At 37.4% G+C, this 17779-nt stretch overlaps 1 protein-coding gene across 1 annotated transcript in view; it reads right to left on the minus strand.

Moving 5' to 3' along the window:
- Window positions 1-17779, minus strand: part of LOC126481907 (integrin alpha-PS5-like) — a 553290-nt gene that overhangs the window by 15933 nt on the left and 519578 nt on the right. Inside the window, exons 21-22 of the mRNA XM_050105865.1 lie at window positions 14414-14498; window positions 1641-1773 (exon numbers count right to left, since the gene is read on the minus strand). Of these exons, the coding sequence (XP_049961822.1) occupies window positions 1641-1773; window positions 14414-14498 (218 nt within the window). The remainder of the gene's footprint in view (window positions 1-1640; window positions 1774-14413; window positions 14499-17779) is intronic.

Consider the following 17779-nt stretch of genomic DNA (forward strand, 5'->3'; position numbering starts at 1 on the left):
TACAGACACTTTTCATAGAGACATGTTAAGAGAGTACTTGTGATCTATTCTTGGCACCATATTAATAGTTTCCTTGTTAATTTGAACTTCAAAACCAATATTTAATTTAAAAACAAAAATTACAGCACCCAGGAAATGAGCGTTAGGTGACATACGCAACAACATGTAACAGGTGTTCAATGTTGCGTGAAGCACAGAGTTTCACAAAAAATTAAAATCTGAGTCATTTATGAAGTATAATATAATATCTTAGTCAGTGTACACTTTTTCTGCATCATCTCTTAAAATCTGTAAAAAGAGTTGTCCAGAAATTAGGTTTCTCATAGCAATAGTTGGGCTATTTTGTGACATAATCACCACCAGAATTGAGGCACTTGTCAAACTGTGAGATTAAATTTTGTATTACTGTGTTATAGAAGTTTGCTGCCTGGCAAAGGAACCAGTGCTTCAGAGTTGTATTCAGATCTTGGTTATTGTGAAAATGGTAACTGGAGGCAGACATTTCTTGGAGTGCAAGAATAGATGGAAATCACTGGGAACATGGTCACAACAGTACAGTGGATGATCGCACAGCTCCCAGTGAAACTCCTACCAAACAGCTGTTGTGCAGTGAGCTGTATTTGGGCAAGCATTGTCATGGATCAGCACATGTTCACTGAACATACAACAGCTCTTGTTTTGAATAGCCCATCTTAGTTTCTGCAGTGTTTCACTGTAATGATCTGCTTTTACTGATTCACCTCTTTGCAGGAAGTAAATCAGCAGAATGCCATTCCTGTCCCAGAATACAGTGCACATCACTTTCTGCCCCGACACAGTCCATCTTAACATTGTCTTCACTGGAGATCAACTATGAAGCTAATGCATTGACTGCTGATTGGTTTCTGGAGTAAAGTGAGCAACCAATATATCTTCACCCATGACAATCCTGGCAAGCAACTCATAGCTTACATCAGGGCACTGCTGCTGAAATGTCAATGCTTCTCAAAAGCAATCAATTTTGTCTTTGGGTGTCAGGGATTTAAGTATCTGCATGGTACACACTCTACTGTACAGCAGGTGCTTCATGGCAATTTCATGCAACAAGGATCACAATATCTGCAGGAAATGGCTGCTGAGCTCCATAGTCATTATGTGACAGTTCTCAATGCTGCTCTGCTGCACCAGTTCCATAAGGTACTCTTTGAAGAGGGATGGTCAACTACCATTCTTTTCAATGTGGACACTCTGACCATCTTTGGAAAATTACCTACCCCAGTCATGGACCATCTGTTTTTCCATGATCTTCACCCTTACACCAAACACTGATAATGATTAATTTCAATTGGTACTACATTTTGTGCATTAATAAAAGTTACTACAGTTCAAACTAGACAGTAGGTGGAAGAAAGACTACCAGCTACCATTTTCAGCGACTGCCTAGACTAGTTTGGCAATCATGTGATCGGTACATCATAGCTCTGTTGTGCATGTGCTACATTTCTAGCTAAATACATACAATGAAACAAGGGAAACTTAATTTCTGGATGACCCTCATACTATCATATTGAAATTGTACTTTATCAAAATATTATTGCAATATTCTTAACTGTTTTCTGTAATTCTAGGTAGTCCGTAAAATTTACCAAAAGCCATATTACCTTTTTCATGCCAAATACTAACAAACACAGCAGTAGAATGCCGCCAATGATTGCAAGTATAATTATCCAGACTGCCACTGATTCATAGGGCTTATCTGCCACTATTACTGTGGATACTGATTTTCTGCCTGACCTGAAAATTTATGAATAACAGTGGACATTTTAACATTATACTCCAAACTCTCTGTGTATGTAATATCTAAGTACACCAAAGTCCATGGAAATAAATTAAAAGCTGTACAAACCAAGATCTTACTACATTAAATGTATTAACAATTGTGAATAATGACAACCATCAGCTGTAGAATGGAATGACAACAATGAAAATTTATGCCAGATTGGGACACAAACCCAGATTTCCCACTTATTGTGAATGGTGCTTTACCATTTGGCTATCTGTGCATGACTCATGGACAAACCCAAACTTCCATACATCATCAATCATGTGTCTATGACCTGTAGTCACCGCAGTACCTGTTCCTTTGGACGTGCATGCAAGTCCAAAGGAACTTTGCATCATAATCAGAATAACACAGGCATTGCATTATTGCAAGATCTCACTGTCTCAGAAGCACAATATTTTGGCAAACATACATGTTTTCATCATCATATGCACTGATGTGATTTACTGACAAAATATTATGCTTGTAGGATACAGAGATCTGGCTATACACTGTACAGTAATTTCTTGTTATCTACATCTTAAGAAACTGAAGAGTCACATCTGTTAAACACATAATACTACAGAAATCTGGAAAAATATTTGATATATTGCCTATCTTTGAGGTTATAAATATATCAACATCAAAGACAAACAACATTTTATTTATATACACCAGTAACCTAATATACCACTGGCCAGTAAAACTATAACACAATGTAGGTAACATGCAACAAATGTCCAAGTGGCTACATGTTTAGATATGCAAATGATCAGCATTTCAGTGCAACTGCACAGAGAATATAGAAGGAACACAATCTACATTCAGGATATAAGGAAAGAATATACAGAGGGTTTCTCATCAAAAACCACATTTCCAAAACAGAATGATCACAAATTCTGAGTTGTACGTAAAGCAGATGGCTGACCGCAATTTAATGGTAGAATACTAGGGATATGTAATAAATCTACATAGGAGGGAGCTTACAAAACACTCAGGTGACCCATCCTAGAAATCACTCAGTTTTGTTGGATTCACACCAAATATTACTAAAAGGGAATTTTGAATAGATACAAAGAAGCTCAGCATGAATGGTCACAGGTTGGTTTGACCCTCAGAGAGTGTCACAAAGATGCTGAAAGAACTGAATTGTCAGGTGCTTGAAGATAGCTGAAAACTATTGCATAAAACCCTACTTACAAAGTTTCTAGAACCAACTTCAAGTGATGAATCATGGAACATATTGCAACCACATGTGTATCACTCCCACAGTGATTTTAAAGACAGTATTAGATTAATTACAGCACAAATTAGCATGTTTAAGCAATCATTCGTCCCACACTCCATACATGAATGGGACGGGTGAAAGCCCTAGTGACTGGTACAATGAGAAGTACCTTCTGACATGCACTTCACTGTGGTTTGCAGATTATAGATGTAGATTGGAAAAACACATCTGAATGTTATTTGTTTGTGGGAAGATTGCATAATGCTTCACATAAGGAAAAGAAATATCTACCAATACATATCAGAATTCAAGTTTTGCAGGATTGAGGCCAACAAGACTGCAGTTTATCAATCCAAAATATTGCTGCTCATCTTAGTCAGGATCCTGCAACTGTTATGTGAATGTATGATCATACACAACACCATGCAGGATCTCAATAGCCCCACATGAATAGCACCTGAAAGGACAAACTCAGTGTTCTTTCAGCTGTGGAGGAATTACAGCCACATCATGCACAGAGAAACAGGAAATGGAGTTGTTTGCAGCAAGACAAGTACCCATGTGAAAAGTGAGATGACATCTTGAGTGCCTTGAATTGTCAGCACATCAACCAGCATCGTGGCTTCCCCTGATATGAGGAGAGACAATGGTGCACAGATACGTTATCTTTTCAGATAAGTCCACGTTCTGTATACAACATCATGATCAACATATGTATGTGGACGCTCTGAGGAGAATGAAAATTGTATGAACGTATTTGTCATTGTTGTATGTGCCTTGTACCTGGTGTAATGGTATGGGTTGCAACTGGGTCCACAAAATATCATCCCTAGTTCACACAAACATTAATTTAGGCATCAGCCATTACATTTATGATGGAATAATAGTGGCAGGTTTATCCTTTCTTTTGATTTCGGTGACATTATCTTCCAACAAGAAAATACAAGATTGCATGTTGCACATGTTGTCCTGACTTGTCTCATCAAAGAGTATGTTTCACTGTTGCCTTGAAAGCATATTGGCCAGATCTCTCGCTCAATGAGAACACACTCTCCTGAGCTGCTGAAAGGTGGAATACCACCACTCGCCAGCTACTATAACTGATGAACCTTAGCATAAAACTGAAGCACTGTGGAATGACATATGTGTATTAGTCATCTAAGTCCGGTTTAACTTGATGACCAGCTCAGTCACAGCCTTTGTTGCTGCCAGAGACAGCAGCTTTGCGTACTAAATTTCACACTCCGTATGCCCCCAGATAACCTACAATGTAAATAATGTAGTCTCTCTACTATACTGTATACTCACAATAAATAAAATTCTCTTATTTACCATCCTTGCTAATACTGTAATTTTAATGGCCAACAGTGTATTACAATTACTTTCACATGCCTCAATTTATAAACTTCGTGTTCAAGGTTCACTACATTTTTCAGAAGTACACATACTGTCTTTGTAAACTAGATCTACATAATTATTACAGAACTCATAGAAGTTTTAAGAATTTCCTTGTGTAAGTTTTACTCAGTTTCTTCCTAATAATTAACAATATCAGATTTTATCCAAGTTTTGATGTGTGATTTTGTGCGTATCAAAATATTTGACATAAAATTTCATACCTTTTGATTGCACCAGCTTGAAATCTTAAGCTTTTTACACCACCAAGGGACCACAGACCTCAGTATATGACATATATTTCAATGTGAAAAATTTATCCATCCCTGAGGGGTCTTGACAGATAAACAATCAGTCAGAGAAAAAAATATCCTTGTGATATAATTATAAATAAACAATTTCTGATTTTTCCCCTTTACTTATACTGTGAAAGCTTGCTGCTTGCTAAATTTAATGATTTTAGGTTAACAGGAAGTAGTGGTACCCTACATGTTTTGAACAGTAAGTTTGCCAGTGTCAAAATGTGTGACAATAATGGGCATATTTTTTGACTTCATTTACTTTAGAAGCTCGCATTTATTAGACCACAAAGGAACCATGTATCTTAGTATGTGACATAAACTTCAATATGATATATCCACCTGCACCCGAGAAAAAGGGGTCTTAACAGTCAAATGGACAGAGAGACAGCGAGATAAAAAAATTACATATTTTTAAATTTTTAATTTATTTCATAAGAGATGGTTACAACTTAATAGCTTTTGGATTTCTTTTCCTTTGACTGTACTGTGAAAGCTTGCTTCTTGCCAAATCTCATGACTGTAGAACCAATGGGAGGTATTCTATACATTTTCATGATTGAGTTTGCAAGTCTCAAAATATGTGATCTGAATAGCCATATCCTTTGACTGCATTGACTTAGAAGCTGAAGTGTTTTAGAATGACAAGGGGTCATAGACCTTAGTACAAGACATAAATTTCAGCTTGTTTTCTCTATCCATTCCTGAGAAAAAGGATTTTAACAGTCAGACAGAGAGTCACAAGGACAAAAGCATTCAATTTTTAATGACTGAGGCACAGAATCACCAACAATAATAACAATAACAATAATCATTATTATTATTATTATTATTATTATTATAGTAATAATAAAGTAATGTTACTGTCATTCATCCATTACAATGGTAACAAACCATCACATGCTTAAGCTAGTGACTAACATTACAATTTTATATCACAATTAATGAGTATTTTTATATTACCAAATGGTTGGACAAGTAACTGGGAATGCAGGTTTATTCAGATAGATCTTGTACAGTTTTTATTTGTTGCTCATAGGTTCACAATTGTTACTTGATTATACCAGTTTCTAGTACAAGTGTAGGTGAATTTCATGTTGTACCAATGTATATTTTTCTGCATTTTGCTTAAGTAACTAGTTCTTTGTATAAATTAAACATTGTGTGCAAGTAAGTTTTTTAGTGTCATTATTTATTGTTCACAAACAAAGGTTTACACAGTCTTTATTTAGAGAACCAGTAATTACCCTAATAGCTTACTTCTTCAGTATTAAGATCTTATCCACACAATTAGTTTCCACACAAAATAACACAATATAATATTATGCTTTGAAAAAAGAAATGCAGGATTTTCTAACATACGTGTCACGTACACACTCCATAGGTTGCCTGAACAAATAAATTATTCTAGATAACTTACCACTCAGATACTTTACATGTTGACCCTGAGATAATTTATCATCTAAATAAACTCCTGAAAAACTTATCGTAACTTGGATGTTCAAACAAATTTCCAGCTGGTCTTCATTTAATTCATTCCATGATATTTTGAATGGGCACCTACCACCCATTTCCATGTGAGCCATCAAATTTGATGGGAAAATTTTTAAATCCACAAAATATGAATAACCTGAGGGAAGCTTAACTGTAAAATGTAAAATTTCTCAGACAGAAATGTTACTTTAATAAAATTATCTGGGTTGTTTCGTCATAGTTAGGTGAATTCCACATGAAAACCTAACATTTTCTCCCCATATGCAGAGGACATTTTTGAGGAGGATCACAGCTACTTCAAGTGTCCGATTCACATCCTGGCTTGCTACTGACTGTACCTGTGGAAATCAGACACTTAAAGAAGCTGTGACCACGCTTAAAGTTTCCTCTACAGAGGGGGTGAATCATTGAGTTCTACTGTGAAATTCATCTGGTCACAGCACAATAACCCAGAATATTTTATTAACTAGAAGCTTATTTTAACAGTAAAAATCATCTTCTGTGTTTTGTTTTTCTTCAGCAAGAATCCATTTGCTCTAAGACTATTAGATGCTTCAGAAATTGCGTTTTCAACAAAGTTTTAAGGCTACTGAGAACAGTACTACAGTGAAGACAAATCATGTCATTTGTATACGGTACAGTATTGGCTCTAATAAATGAGGTCAGATCATTAATCAACATTAGGAACAGGAAAGGGCTCAGCACAGATCCCTGTAGAACACCAACCTGAACTTGTTCCATACTGGACATTTCTTTGCCAACATAGACAACTTGTTTATAGTTCTGTAGAAAAGATTTTAATAGTTTAATATATGATGTGTGTTCAAAAAATACTAGATCATTCATAATTTTACACCAGTAGTGCGTTAGAGTGAAATGTGGTTGGCATATGTGCACAGGCCTGAGTTTAATGTGTAACTGCCAGAAGCTTCATTGATGTATGACAGTTATTGTTCAGAGCTGTATTGAGTAGAACATCATGTTGCAGAGTTTGCCTATTTAGAGATGGCAGAGTTAGAGGAGTAATATGTCTGCATCAAATTTTGCATGAAACTCAAGAAAACCTTTACAGAGACACACCAAATGATGCAGGAAGCCTATGATAATGCTTTCTTAAGCCATACTCAATGTTATAAATAGTTCACATGGCTTAAAAATGGCTGGATGGAAGTTAACGAGAACGAGATTTTCCTTAAAAGAATCATAACTGGTGATGAGGCATGGGTCCACGGTTATGATGTTGAGGTGAAGGTTCAATCTTCACAGTGAGTTGGTAAAAGTTCTCCAAGGCCATGAAAAGCTCGTCTGATTAGGTCAAATGTCAAAACCATGCTGATAGTTTTCTTTGACTTTGTAGGATTAGTTCATCACGAATTCATGCCACAGGGTACTATCAGGATGTGTTGTCATGCCTGTGAGAAAATGTGAGAAGGAAACAGCCTGATATGTGGTGAGACAATTTACAGCTCTTGCATAATGATAATGCATATGCAAATTCATTTGTGTTGGTACATGACTAGCGCACAAAAAACAAAAACACTGTACTGCCTCTTCCTCTGTACCCAGCCAGATCCAGCACCTGCAGACTTTTTTTTATTTCGTAAGTTGAAAACTCTATTGAAAGGATGAAGATTTACATCAATAGATAAGATAATTGCTCAAACAGACCTAATGTAAACAAGTGACATCATACTTATCAGAAGCAGTTTAGTTCATACAAAGTATTACATAGTCTCCATCCCAAAGCCTTTGAAAGATTTTGCTGTTGGCAGATGCTGGTGTATGCATTGTGCTTTATTGTTGTTGTAAATGGCACATTTCCTTGGGAACTTAAATTTTATTTTGGTTTTTTCCCTCATTTATGTTTTATTGTTGCAATATTATTTTGCAGTAGTTGGATACAGTAAAATTCTTTGTTAGAGAATCAGTTCTTACCAGTCAAAATTACAAAAATTTAAATGAAAACTAATGTAATGAAAAATTCCTGGGTAGCAATGCCAAAGTTTTTCCCAGTTTTCTCCTGGACAAAGAAATTCCCAGTTTTTCCCAGATTTCCCAGTTGTGCTGCGGCATATATATCCTGTCTTAGGCTTACAATGTGCCAAGCCCAGGGCCAGCGCTTCCAAATGTTCCATGAAGAAGTTGGCCACCAGAGGACTACGAGGACTACCCACAACAACATCTTCCAGCTTGCCTTCCACATGAAGTAGCTTATGGTGAGACTTGAGCTTTGTGATGTCTTGCAGGAAAATGGAACTGAGTGGTACTTTTGGAAACAAAGAAGCAACATCAAAGCTGGCCAGGAAGTCGTTTGGTGCAAGTTTTAGTTTCTTCAGTTTCTCAATGAAATGTCCAGAGTCCTTTATGCATGTTTCAGTCTTCCCCACTTGCGGCTGGAGCAGGGAGGCCAAGAGTTTTTGCCAGTTTGTACTTCAGTGAGCCAGGACCACTAACAGTTGGTCTTAGTGAAACATTATTCTTATGGATCTTTGGTAATCCATACAGCCAAGGTAGTAGGGCTCCTGTGCTATGCAGGTTCCTCTGTATGTTCACAGGAAGAGAAGACACCTTGATTAACAGATTCATATTTCATGACATATGCTGCGTCAGATCTGCAAGTAGTTTTCATTGCATCATCAGATCTAATAGGTCTCAGATCTTCTGCTCATGACCTTTGGACTTCATTATGACAGTCATATTTCCATTATTGGCAGGCAGTACCAATATACTCTTATCAGTGTTAAGATTCTTAATAGCTTGTACCTCTTCTTTCTTCAGGTTGCAAGTTGGAGGTTTTGCTTGGTGCAGTATCCTGGCTGTTTCAGTGCATATTTCCTCTGCTCTTTTACAAGGAAGGGTCCAAATGGCTGCTTCAGTATTAGCAATGACATCCTCCATAGGTGTAGTTCTCCGGGTGGTAGCAAAATTTCCTCTTTTTTGAGGGATTGAGTCTTCCTCTTCATCAGTTCCCATTCATTGAGATTGACCACTGTGCATGACATGTCGGGAATTGACTTGTCAGTCTGCTTTTGGTGTCTTGCAGACTTTTTCTTGTGTCACACAATGCAGCACTCAAGTTAGTTCTATGTGCTCCTGTGAGTGATACTGTCAATCTTGTCCCAGTCATCTTTATGCATTCTGCTAATTGATTGATAGAACCTTTGTGAACAAATTTGTACAATGCTGAGACACTTGACAAGAATGGATGAGGAACTATTGGACATTTTCTGTCAACTAAGCAGCAGACTGCATTGAGAAAACTGGCACAAGTTTGACAGCATCACTCACAGGAGCATGAAGAACTAACTCAATTGCTGCTCTGAATGACATAAGAAACAATTTGCAAGATGCTAAAAACAGACTGACAAGGTGATTCCTGACATGCCACACACAGTAGTCAAGCTCACGGAATGACACTTGATTGAAGAGGAAACGTCAGTTCTTCAAAAAGGAGGGAATTTCACTATCATCCTGAGAACTATACCTATGAGAGGACATCATTGCTAATACCAAAGTGGCCATTTGACTATTTCCTTATGAAAGAGCAGAGGAAACAAGCACTGAAATAGATAGGATATGGTGGCAAGCAAAACCACCAGCTTGCAACCTGAAGAAAGAAGAGGTACAAGCTATGAAGAATCTTATTGCCAATGAGAGGATATTGGTACTGCTTGCCGATAAGGGAAATGTGACCGTCGTAATGAAGTTTTAAGAATATGAGCAGAAGATCCAGGGACATATTAGACCCCATGACGTACTGAAAACTATATGCAGATCTGATGCAGTGAATCACATGGAAAATGAATCACTTAATCAAGGCATCTTCTCTGCCAGTGGACATAAAGAGCAAGACAGGAAACACAGAAGCCCTACCGCCTTGGCTGTATGGATTACCAAAATTCCATAAGAATAACATTCCACTAAGACCAACTGTTAGTGCTCCTGGCTCAACGATATTCAAAGTGGCAAAATGCTTGGCCTTTCTGCTCCAGTTGCAAGTGGGGAAGACTAACACATGAATAAATGACTCTGGCCATTTCATTGAGAAGCTGAAGAAACTAAAACTTGCATCAAATGACATTCTGGTCAGCTTTGAGATTGTTTCTTTGTTTACAAAAGTACCACTGGAGCACACCGGTTCCATTTTCCTGCAAGACACCAAAAATCTCTTTCATGCTTGTCTTACCATGAGCTATTTTACATGGAATGGCAACCTCTATGAAAAGCTGGGAGGTGCCGCCATAGGTAGTCCTCTTAGTCCAGTGGTAACCAACCTCTTCACAGAACTCTTCAAAGCTCAGGCACTGGACTTGGCACCAAGCCTTAGGTGTGGTACGGATATGTCGATGGTATCTTTGTTGTGAGGAGCCACGGTGAGGAAAAGCTCGGTGACTTACTAAGACACTTGAACGTCCTCCACCCGAACATAAAATTTACCATGTAAGTAGAAAAGAACAAAACACTACTATTTCTAGGTGTGCTGGTCACAAGGAATGGTGAAAACTTGGGACGCAGCATGTATCAAAAATTGACACACACAGGCTGATGCCTGCACAAATATTACATCACCACCTGCACCAGAAAATAGGTATGATTAGTAAGCTCGTAACATGAGCAAAATGAATTTGTGAGCTTCAGTAACTCAGACATGAAATACAACACCTGGAAAGTGTTCTGGGGAGCAATGGGTACTCCATAAGTTATATCAGAGGTACAACATAGTCAACACTTGGCAAAGTGACACCTCAGAAAAAGAAGTGAGGGTTCTGCCTTTCTGTCATACATTCCCAGAGTGACAGACAGAATCGCCCATATATTGCACAAACATGGCATAATGGTGGCTTACAAACCAACAAAGAAGATCAAAGAGTGTCTCAGATTGGCAAAGGATAAAAGGGACCCACTTTCAATGTTGGAAATATACCGCATACCATGCATAAGTGGAAAAGTTTTGTTGGAATGACTGGACAATCAGTCAACACCAGGATCACAGAACATAAGTGACATTGCAGGTTGGGGTGGATGGCGAAATTTGCCATGATATAGCAGAAGCTGTGTGAGACCAAAAAAGTAGTAAAATTCGCCAACATAAAAGTTCTGGCCGTAGAAAAGTGCTATCACACCCACTTGTTCAGAGAAGCTATTGACATACACAAACAGGAGTACAACTTCAACAAGAAAGAAGAAAGCCTCAAGGTAAATGGCTCCTGGCTTCCCATATGGTGAAGTCTTCCACTAATATGGCAACATCAGTGCTCAAATGATGTAAGGGAGTGGTAACTTCAAAGGAAATTGAATTTTCAGCAAACCATTGTTATTGCCAGAAGCTTGTCACTTGCATATTTTGAATCTACATTTTACAATGTACCACACAGAATATTTTAAGTGAAGAGGAAAATAACAGTGTATAGGAACTATACACATTTTTTGAAGGCTTACGTAGCAGCCACTTTTCTCTACCAAGGCCAATGTGGCCACAGCCACGTAACAGCATCCCATGTCTGTTGTTCTGATTCTCACACTTGTTTTCTAGGCATCTTGATTCTCTAGTACCTGAAACAAAACCAAGTGACTGGAGCAGATCGATGTCAATTAGACTTTTGTTTTGGCCAAGCCTAACAGAACAGAGATAGTTTTAAATAACATAAATTAATTTATTGAAAATCATCACAAAGGGACAGAATGACAGATGATAGCTTGGTGGATAAAAGGGTTTGCAAGTCAATCTGATCAGTAGTATTATGCATAATGTATGGAAGTACCTAACTCTTATTGGGGTAAACACTTTGGGTTTTTTTCCCAATCAAATACCGTGTCAGGCACTAGTCACTCACGGAGAAAGGTATCAAACCCTAGAAAACAACATGGGAATACATTTTTAGACCAAAAGACTTTTCCTAAATATTAATATGAATCTGAAAAAGTGTAAGAAGTTAGCATGTGGTAAGCAGTATAATCAGAAAAAATCTCTGACAGAGCATGTTTGAAGGTTCATCCTGAGAAACTGAAGGTAATTGCGTCCCTTCAAAAACGTCACCAGTCGAACATTTGTCATTGTAAAGCCTGTGACACAAATTTCAATTATGAATTCAATTTCAAAGCATAGTTGGTGAAACTCATCCAAGCCTGCAAAGCTCTGATTTGGTGTTAATTACAGTGAATAAAGCCCAGAGTGTACTCTTTAAGAAATATGGACATGACTATGTTGGTTTGGATGCAACACATGGCCTAAACAGCTATGATTTTGAACTAATAATATCATCAGCGCTAGACAACATGAGACAGGAGTTCAATTGTGATTGCTTTATAAGGAGCAGGAAGTAAAGTAATCTGCCATTGCACATAAAATATGAAATATAACACACTGCTTTTTGAATTTGAAGGGTATAGTGTGTCAGAGAGACTATTTTTCCATGCAGTTTTATATCTTCAAAATGGCTCTGAGCGCTATGGGACGTAACTTTTAGGGTCATCAGTCCCGTAGAACTTAGAACTACTTTAACCTAACTAACCTAAGGACATCCCACACATCCATGCCCGAGGCAGGATTCAAACCTGAGACTGTAGCGGTAGCGAGGTTCCAGACTGTAGTGCCTAGAACCGCTTGGCCACCCTGGCCGGCTTTTATATCTTCAACCTGTTTTATTCAACAGTCAACATTTTACTTCTATATCTTGTCTTTAGTCATGACCTAAATTTTTAGGGTAGTGATGACTATCCATACTACCTTCATAATGCAGAAATACAGAAGATAAAAATATGGCAGAAGTGCTCAATGCACAGTGCTACTTAAAAATGACAGAAATGTTGACTTCCTTTTGAATGTAATTTAAATATAAATATTGATAACTATCTTAAAAATAATACAAACAATGGAAAATCCAGGGTGAAATAATGACAATATTTTGAAAAGATAGTTGCTATTCACCATATAGCAAAGACAGTGAATGAGTTGCAGATAGGCACAACAAAAAGGCTGTCAAGCAAAGCTTATAGTCAAATGGGCCTTCATCAGAATTAGAACACACAAACACACACACAAACACACACACACACACACACACACACACACACACATGTGCGTGCATGTACGCACGCGCATTCGCAACCATTGGTTAGGTCCTTTTTGTAAAGTTTTCAGATTCCCATGTTCACAAAAAGAAAAGATACAGTCTGTACACATCATAATGATATCTCACCTGACTGTCATGGTGCAAATAATATCCTCCCCCTTGATGGTGTATTACTTTTTCTTTAGGGTGAAACCACCTTGTCATGTGATCAACTCTGTAATTGTGACATCTACTGGTAGCACTAGGTACTTTGTGGCCTGGTGTCACAAGCTATGACCCCAGAAGACACAGGGGGTAAGTCACTTTTCCCACCCTGGCCACTTTACCCTACCAACCTCTACTAGATATTTTATCAAGTCCAGTAGAGTTTTATTCCTCAGGGTCTTAATGATTCATTCAATTTTCTGGTCTAAATTAGGAGAAAGGTTTTCTCATGGTACCCTTCTACATAATAATTCCTTAAACAGAGTTGTCAAGTCATTTATGATCATATATATTTTGGAGCGAACATTAACCGCAGCAAATACTGTTGATCAATCCACAACTGTATTTTCTGTGTTATGTCTATTTATCATCCACAATATCACTTAAAGCAATTTACTTGTCTCAGTACAATTAGAAGCTGTCCACCATGGGAGGCCCCATTCCACATACTTTAGACAGTTATGTGCTTGTATTTAATCTTATTTATAAATATCTTGTTTATTAAAGTGTTGGGACTGATTAATACTCTAAGTGGAGATTCTACCACTGAAACTAAATTGTAGGAGCATATACATTGTTCAAGACCTGCTGTGTTTTCACCCTCCTTTAAGACATTCATAATAAAATAACTCCTTGTTATGATTTCATTAGTTTTTATACACATAAGTGACAAGAGTGACTCAATGCTTCTCAAAAAGACATTAATATATCCAAAAGATGCATGGTACCATGATGTTCAGAGCAGCACAGTGTAAAAGATGCTCCATCTTTTAGGCGTATTTCCATTAGGTCTATTTTATATATCACCCCACTTATATTCTCATGAAATACCAATACCGTGGGTATTTAACCTGTCTTACAATAAGAAAGTTATTCTCAATTAGACCTTTAATCTGACTTAGTAACTAGGTCCACTCACATCACTAGCATGTCCTTAGACAATGAAAGCTCAGCATTTGCAGTAGTGGAAAACAGTACTGTACTTTTAGTCCCCATCAGCGGCCCTGTAATTATGAAAATTTAAATTAATTTAAACAATATCTGATAATACTTGGATGTGATTTATTTTATGCTTTACAAGTACTCAAAGAGAAGAATGGCCACATTCAATAGAAAGAACATAATAAGTTTTAATGCAACAGAAAACCAGCAAATGTAACTTATTTTATTTATTCGATGACTAGTTTGAGGCAGGGACCCAGACATAATAATTTTTAATACAACAGAAAATGTAACTTTTTTATTTGTTTGATGACTATTTTCAGGCCACGGCCCATTTTCAGATCATCCAGAGAGTCAAAATTATATTTCCAAAAAAACTAAAACCATGCCAAAAATATGTGTGTATTACGAAGTGCAAATGAGCAGTTACAGAACATACAGATAATTCTCTGTAACTGTATTGAAACAGTTCATTTGCACTTCATAATATGTATATATTTTTGAAATGGTTTTTGTATTTTGAGGAATACCATTTTGACTATCTGGATGATTTGAAAATGGTTTCCAGCCTGAAAGTAGGCATCAAATAAATAAAAATAAAAGTGAAATTTGCAACTTCTGCTGGTTTTCCATTGTGGTGGTTAACAGAAATTTCTGAGCTGCACTTATTCCATCATGCTGGAAGTTCATAGTACTTTTTACTTTTTGTGGGTTGTGGAAGAAGAAAACATCTAGTATCACATTGAAGGTAAAATCTCATGTTAATGGATTTATCCATTATTGCTGTTTAGTAGAACTATTTCACATTAAGCAATGAAAACACAAACCATGAAATTTCAACAACATTCTTAAGATTTAGGAATCAACTAAAAGAAATTGTGTTTTCGATGACAGAATATGAAATATTGTAATTAAAATGAGGTATTTGGCTCAGATGTGCTTTAGAATAGAAGAGAAACAAGAAGACTGAGAAGTAAAAACAAGAAATTGATGAAAATACAGACAGTTGTACAGAAGGCAATCGGCAGTGTTGTGATCAGTTACAACAAATACTACTAACTTCATAAGAAGTGAAGTACATAGAAACTACTGTGATAACCACTACGTGTGTCTAATATAAGATGTCTTACATATTGCTACAGACTTTTAAATCTTGAATTCTCATTCTAATTTTCACAACATCTTTTGTTGACATAGTCCCAGTAATTTGAAGTGTGGGATAGAGTTTGTGGTTATTCGTATGTTTGTGTTCAGTGACAGCAGATTTTATAGATTACTAAGCTTGCTGTGATTCCCATATTTGGTGCAGAGCTTGGAATCAGTTTGAATAGATTCTCCCATGTAACTACTATCACATTCATATGAAATATTACTAATGACGATGGCTCTGAAGTTATGACTACAAACCATCATTCGGTGGAGCAACATAAAGTTGGAAAAATCTTAAACAGACATTGGATTAAAACTGTCTTTTGATTTCCTAAGAAAGTCAAAGAGATGTTGTGTCCTGTGAAGGATAATAATGGTCTCTGAATCCTGATAATTTATAACATTCCATGTGAATGTAACATTTGGCGAAATCACATAATTAAGTAGTGTTATGTTGCACTTTCTATGTGCATGTGTTTACAAACACCCCACCATCAAATATTTCATGCTACACACAAGGGCACTGTGTTTTATACACAGGGTGAATCATCAAAAGCATGAACAGTAAATGTACTGCAAGTGGAAAGTGCTTTTGACGTGTGGTTTTCAGATTATAATTGAAGATAAACTTTCAAAACGCTGTAGAACACCACTGGTCAGAATGACATCAAATTGCAATGGAATATTATCAGAGAAGGAGGAAAATATATGGCAGAAGAAATAAATAATGCGAAAATTGATCAATAGGTAGTGCTGTATGTGTCAGAATGCATGAATGAAATCACCTGTCATGCGCATGTCCCATTGATGTTGGTATAAACTCACCAGGTGCACAGCTCTCCCTGCTTTCATGTCTGCAACATTCACCATATCTGTCTCAATGGAGGATCATGCTTTGCTAGTAAAGCTGTATTACAAGAATGACGACAGTGCACACATCACTCTGCAGAAGTTGCGGACACTAAAGGGTTTGAAAAAAGGCATTGGTCTGATGACTGCCATGGGTCTGGGGGAAATAATTTGGAAATTTGAAAAGACAGGTTCTTTTGGTGTGCAGCATGGTAGAGGGATGTCAGTGGAAGCAGTGGCCACAGCAGTGTAGGAGGAGATGAGTGGTGGTATGCAAAGGTGTAGTGCTTGAAAAACTGTCAAAATATTGGAAATATCCATGACCATAGTGCATAAAATCCTACAAAACACTCTTCTTTGCTATCCATTCAAAATTACTCATGTGCAAGAGTTGCTTCCTGTTGACCTGTGAGCAAGAGAGACCTTTGCTTTAGAATTTCTCGCTTCCTTGGAAGTGGACAATGATTGGCTGTGGAAGATTTGTGGATAGACAAAGCCCACTTCTGTCTGACAGGATATGTCAATACACAGAATTGCTGAATATGGGCAACAGGAAATACACATGCAAATCAAACGGTACCACTTCAACCTGAAAATGTTGGTGTGTGCTGTGGGTTTAAGGCTCCATTTGTCATAGGGCCATATTTTTTTGAAGAGACAGGTGCTTCCAGTTCTATTACCTACACCATCACCGGTAAGTGCTCTGAGTATCTTTTCTAGAACCACATCATTCCAACTCTCCAGCAGCATGGACATGTGGACGGGATCATTTTTATGCAAGATGGCACACCTCTGCACATGCAAATCCACTTAAATGGCTGCTAAAATGCAATTTCAGAAATGCTAGGGTGATCAGCCACCATTTCCCTATAGCCTGGGCATCCCAATCACCCGATCTCAATCTGTGTGACTTCTGGCTGTGAGGCTATCTGAAAGGTGTTGTGTTCAGTGGTCCAATTGCAAACTTAACTGCATTGAAGGCACACATTGAGCAACACATTCTGAACATGACCCCGGAAACACTTCGATAAGTTGTGGAACACGCTGTTTCTGAGTTTCAACTTGTTACAGAAAATGGTGGACAGCATATTGAACATGTTTTGCGCCAGACACATGGAAATTAATAATCTCATTTGATTTTTATTCATGCTTTTTATGCAGTTTTTGGGTTTATGACACTTAAAAATGGTGTGATTGATGGTTTTTATGTGGCCTTTGGCCTCAGGATAATTAGAAACCAATGTGATTGATGCTTTTTTATGTGGTTTTGGGCCTCAGAACATTAAAAAACTGATTTTTTCCATCTGATGTGATATGACCTTGCCATGGTGGATGAGCTTATGTA

Source organism: Schistocerca serialis, chromosome 5 (genome assembly GCF_023864345.2).
Source record: "Schistocerca serialis cubense isolate TAMUIC-IGC-003099 chromosome 5, iqSchSeri2.2, whole genome shotgun sequence".
In the NCBI taxonomy this organism is placed as follows: Eukaryota; Metazoa; Arthropoda; class Insecta; order Orthoptera; family Acrididae; genus Schistocerca; species Schistocerca serialis.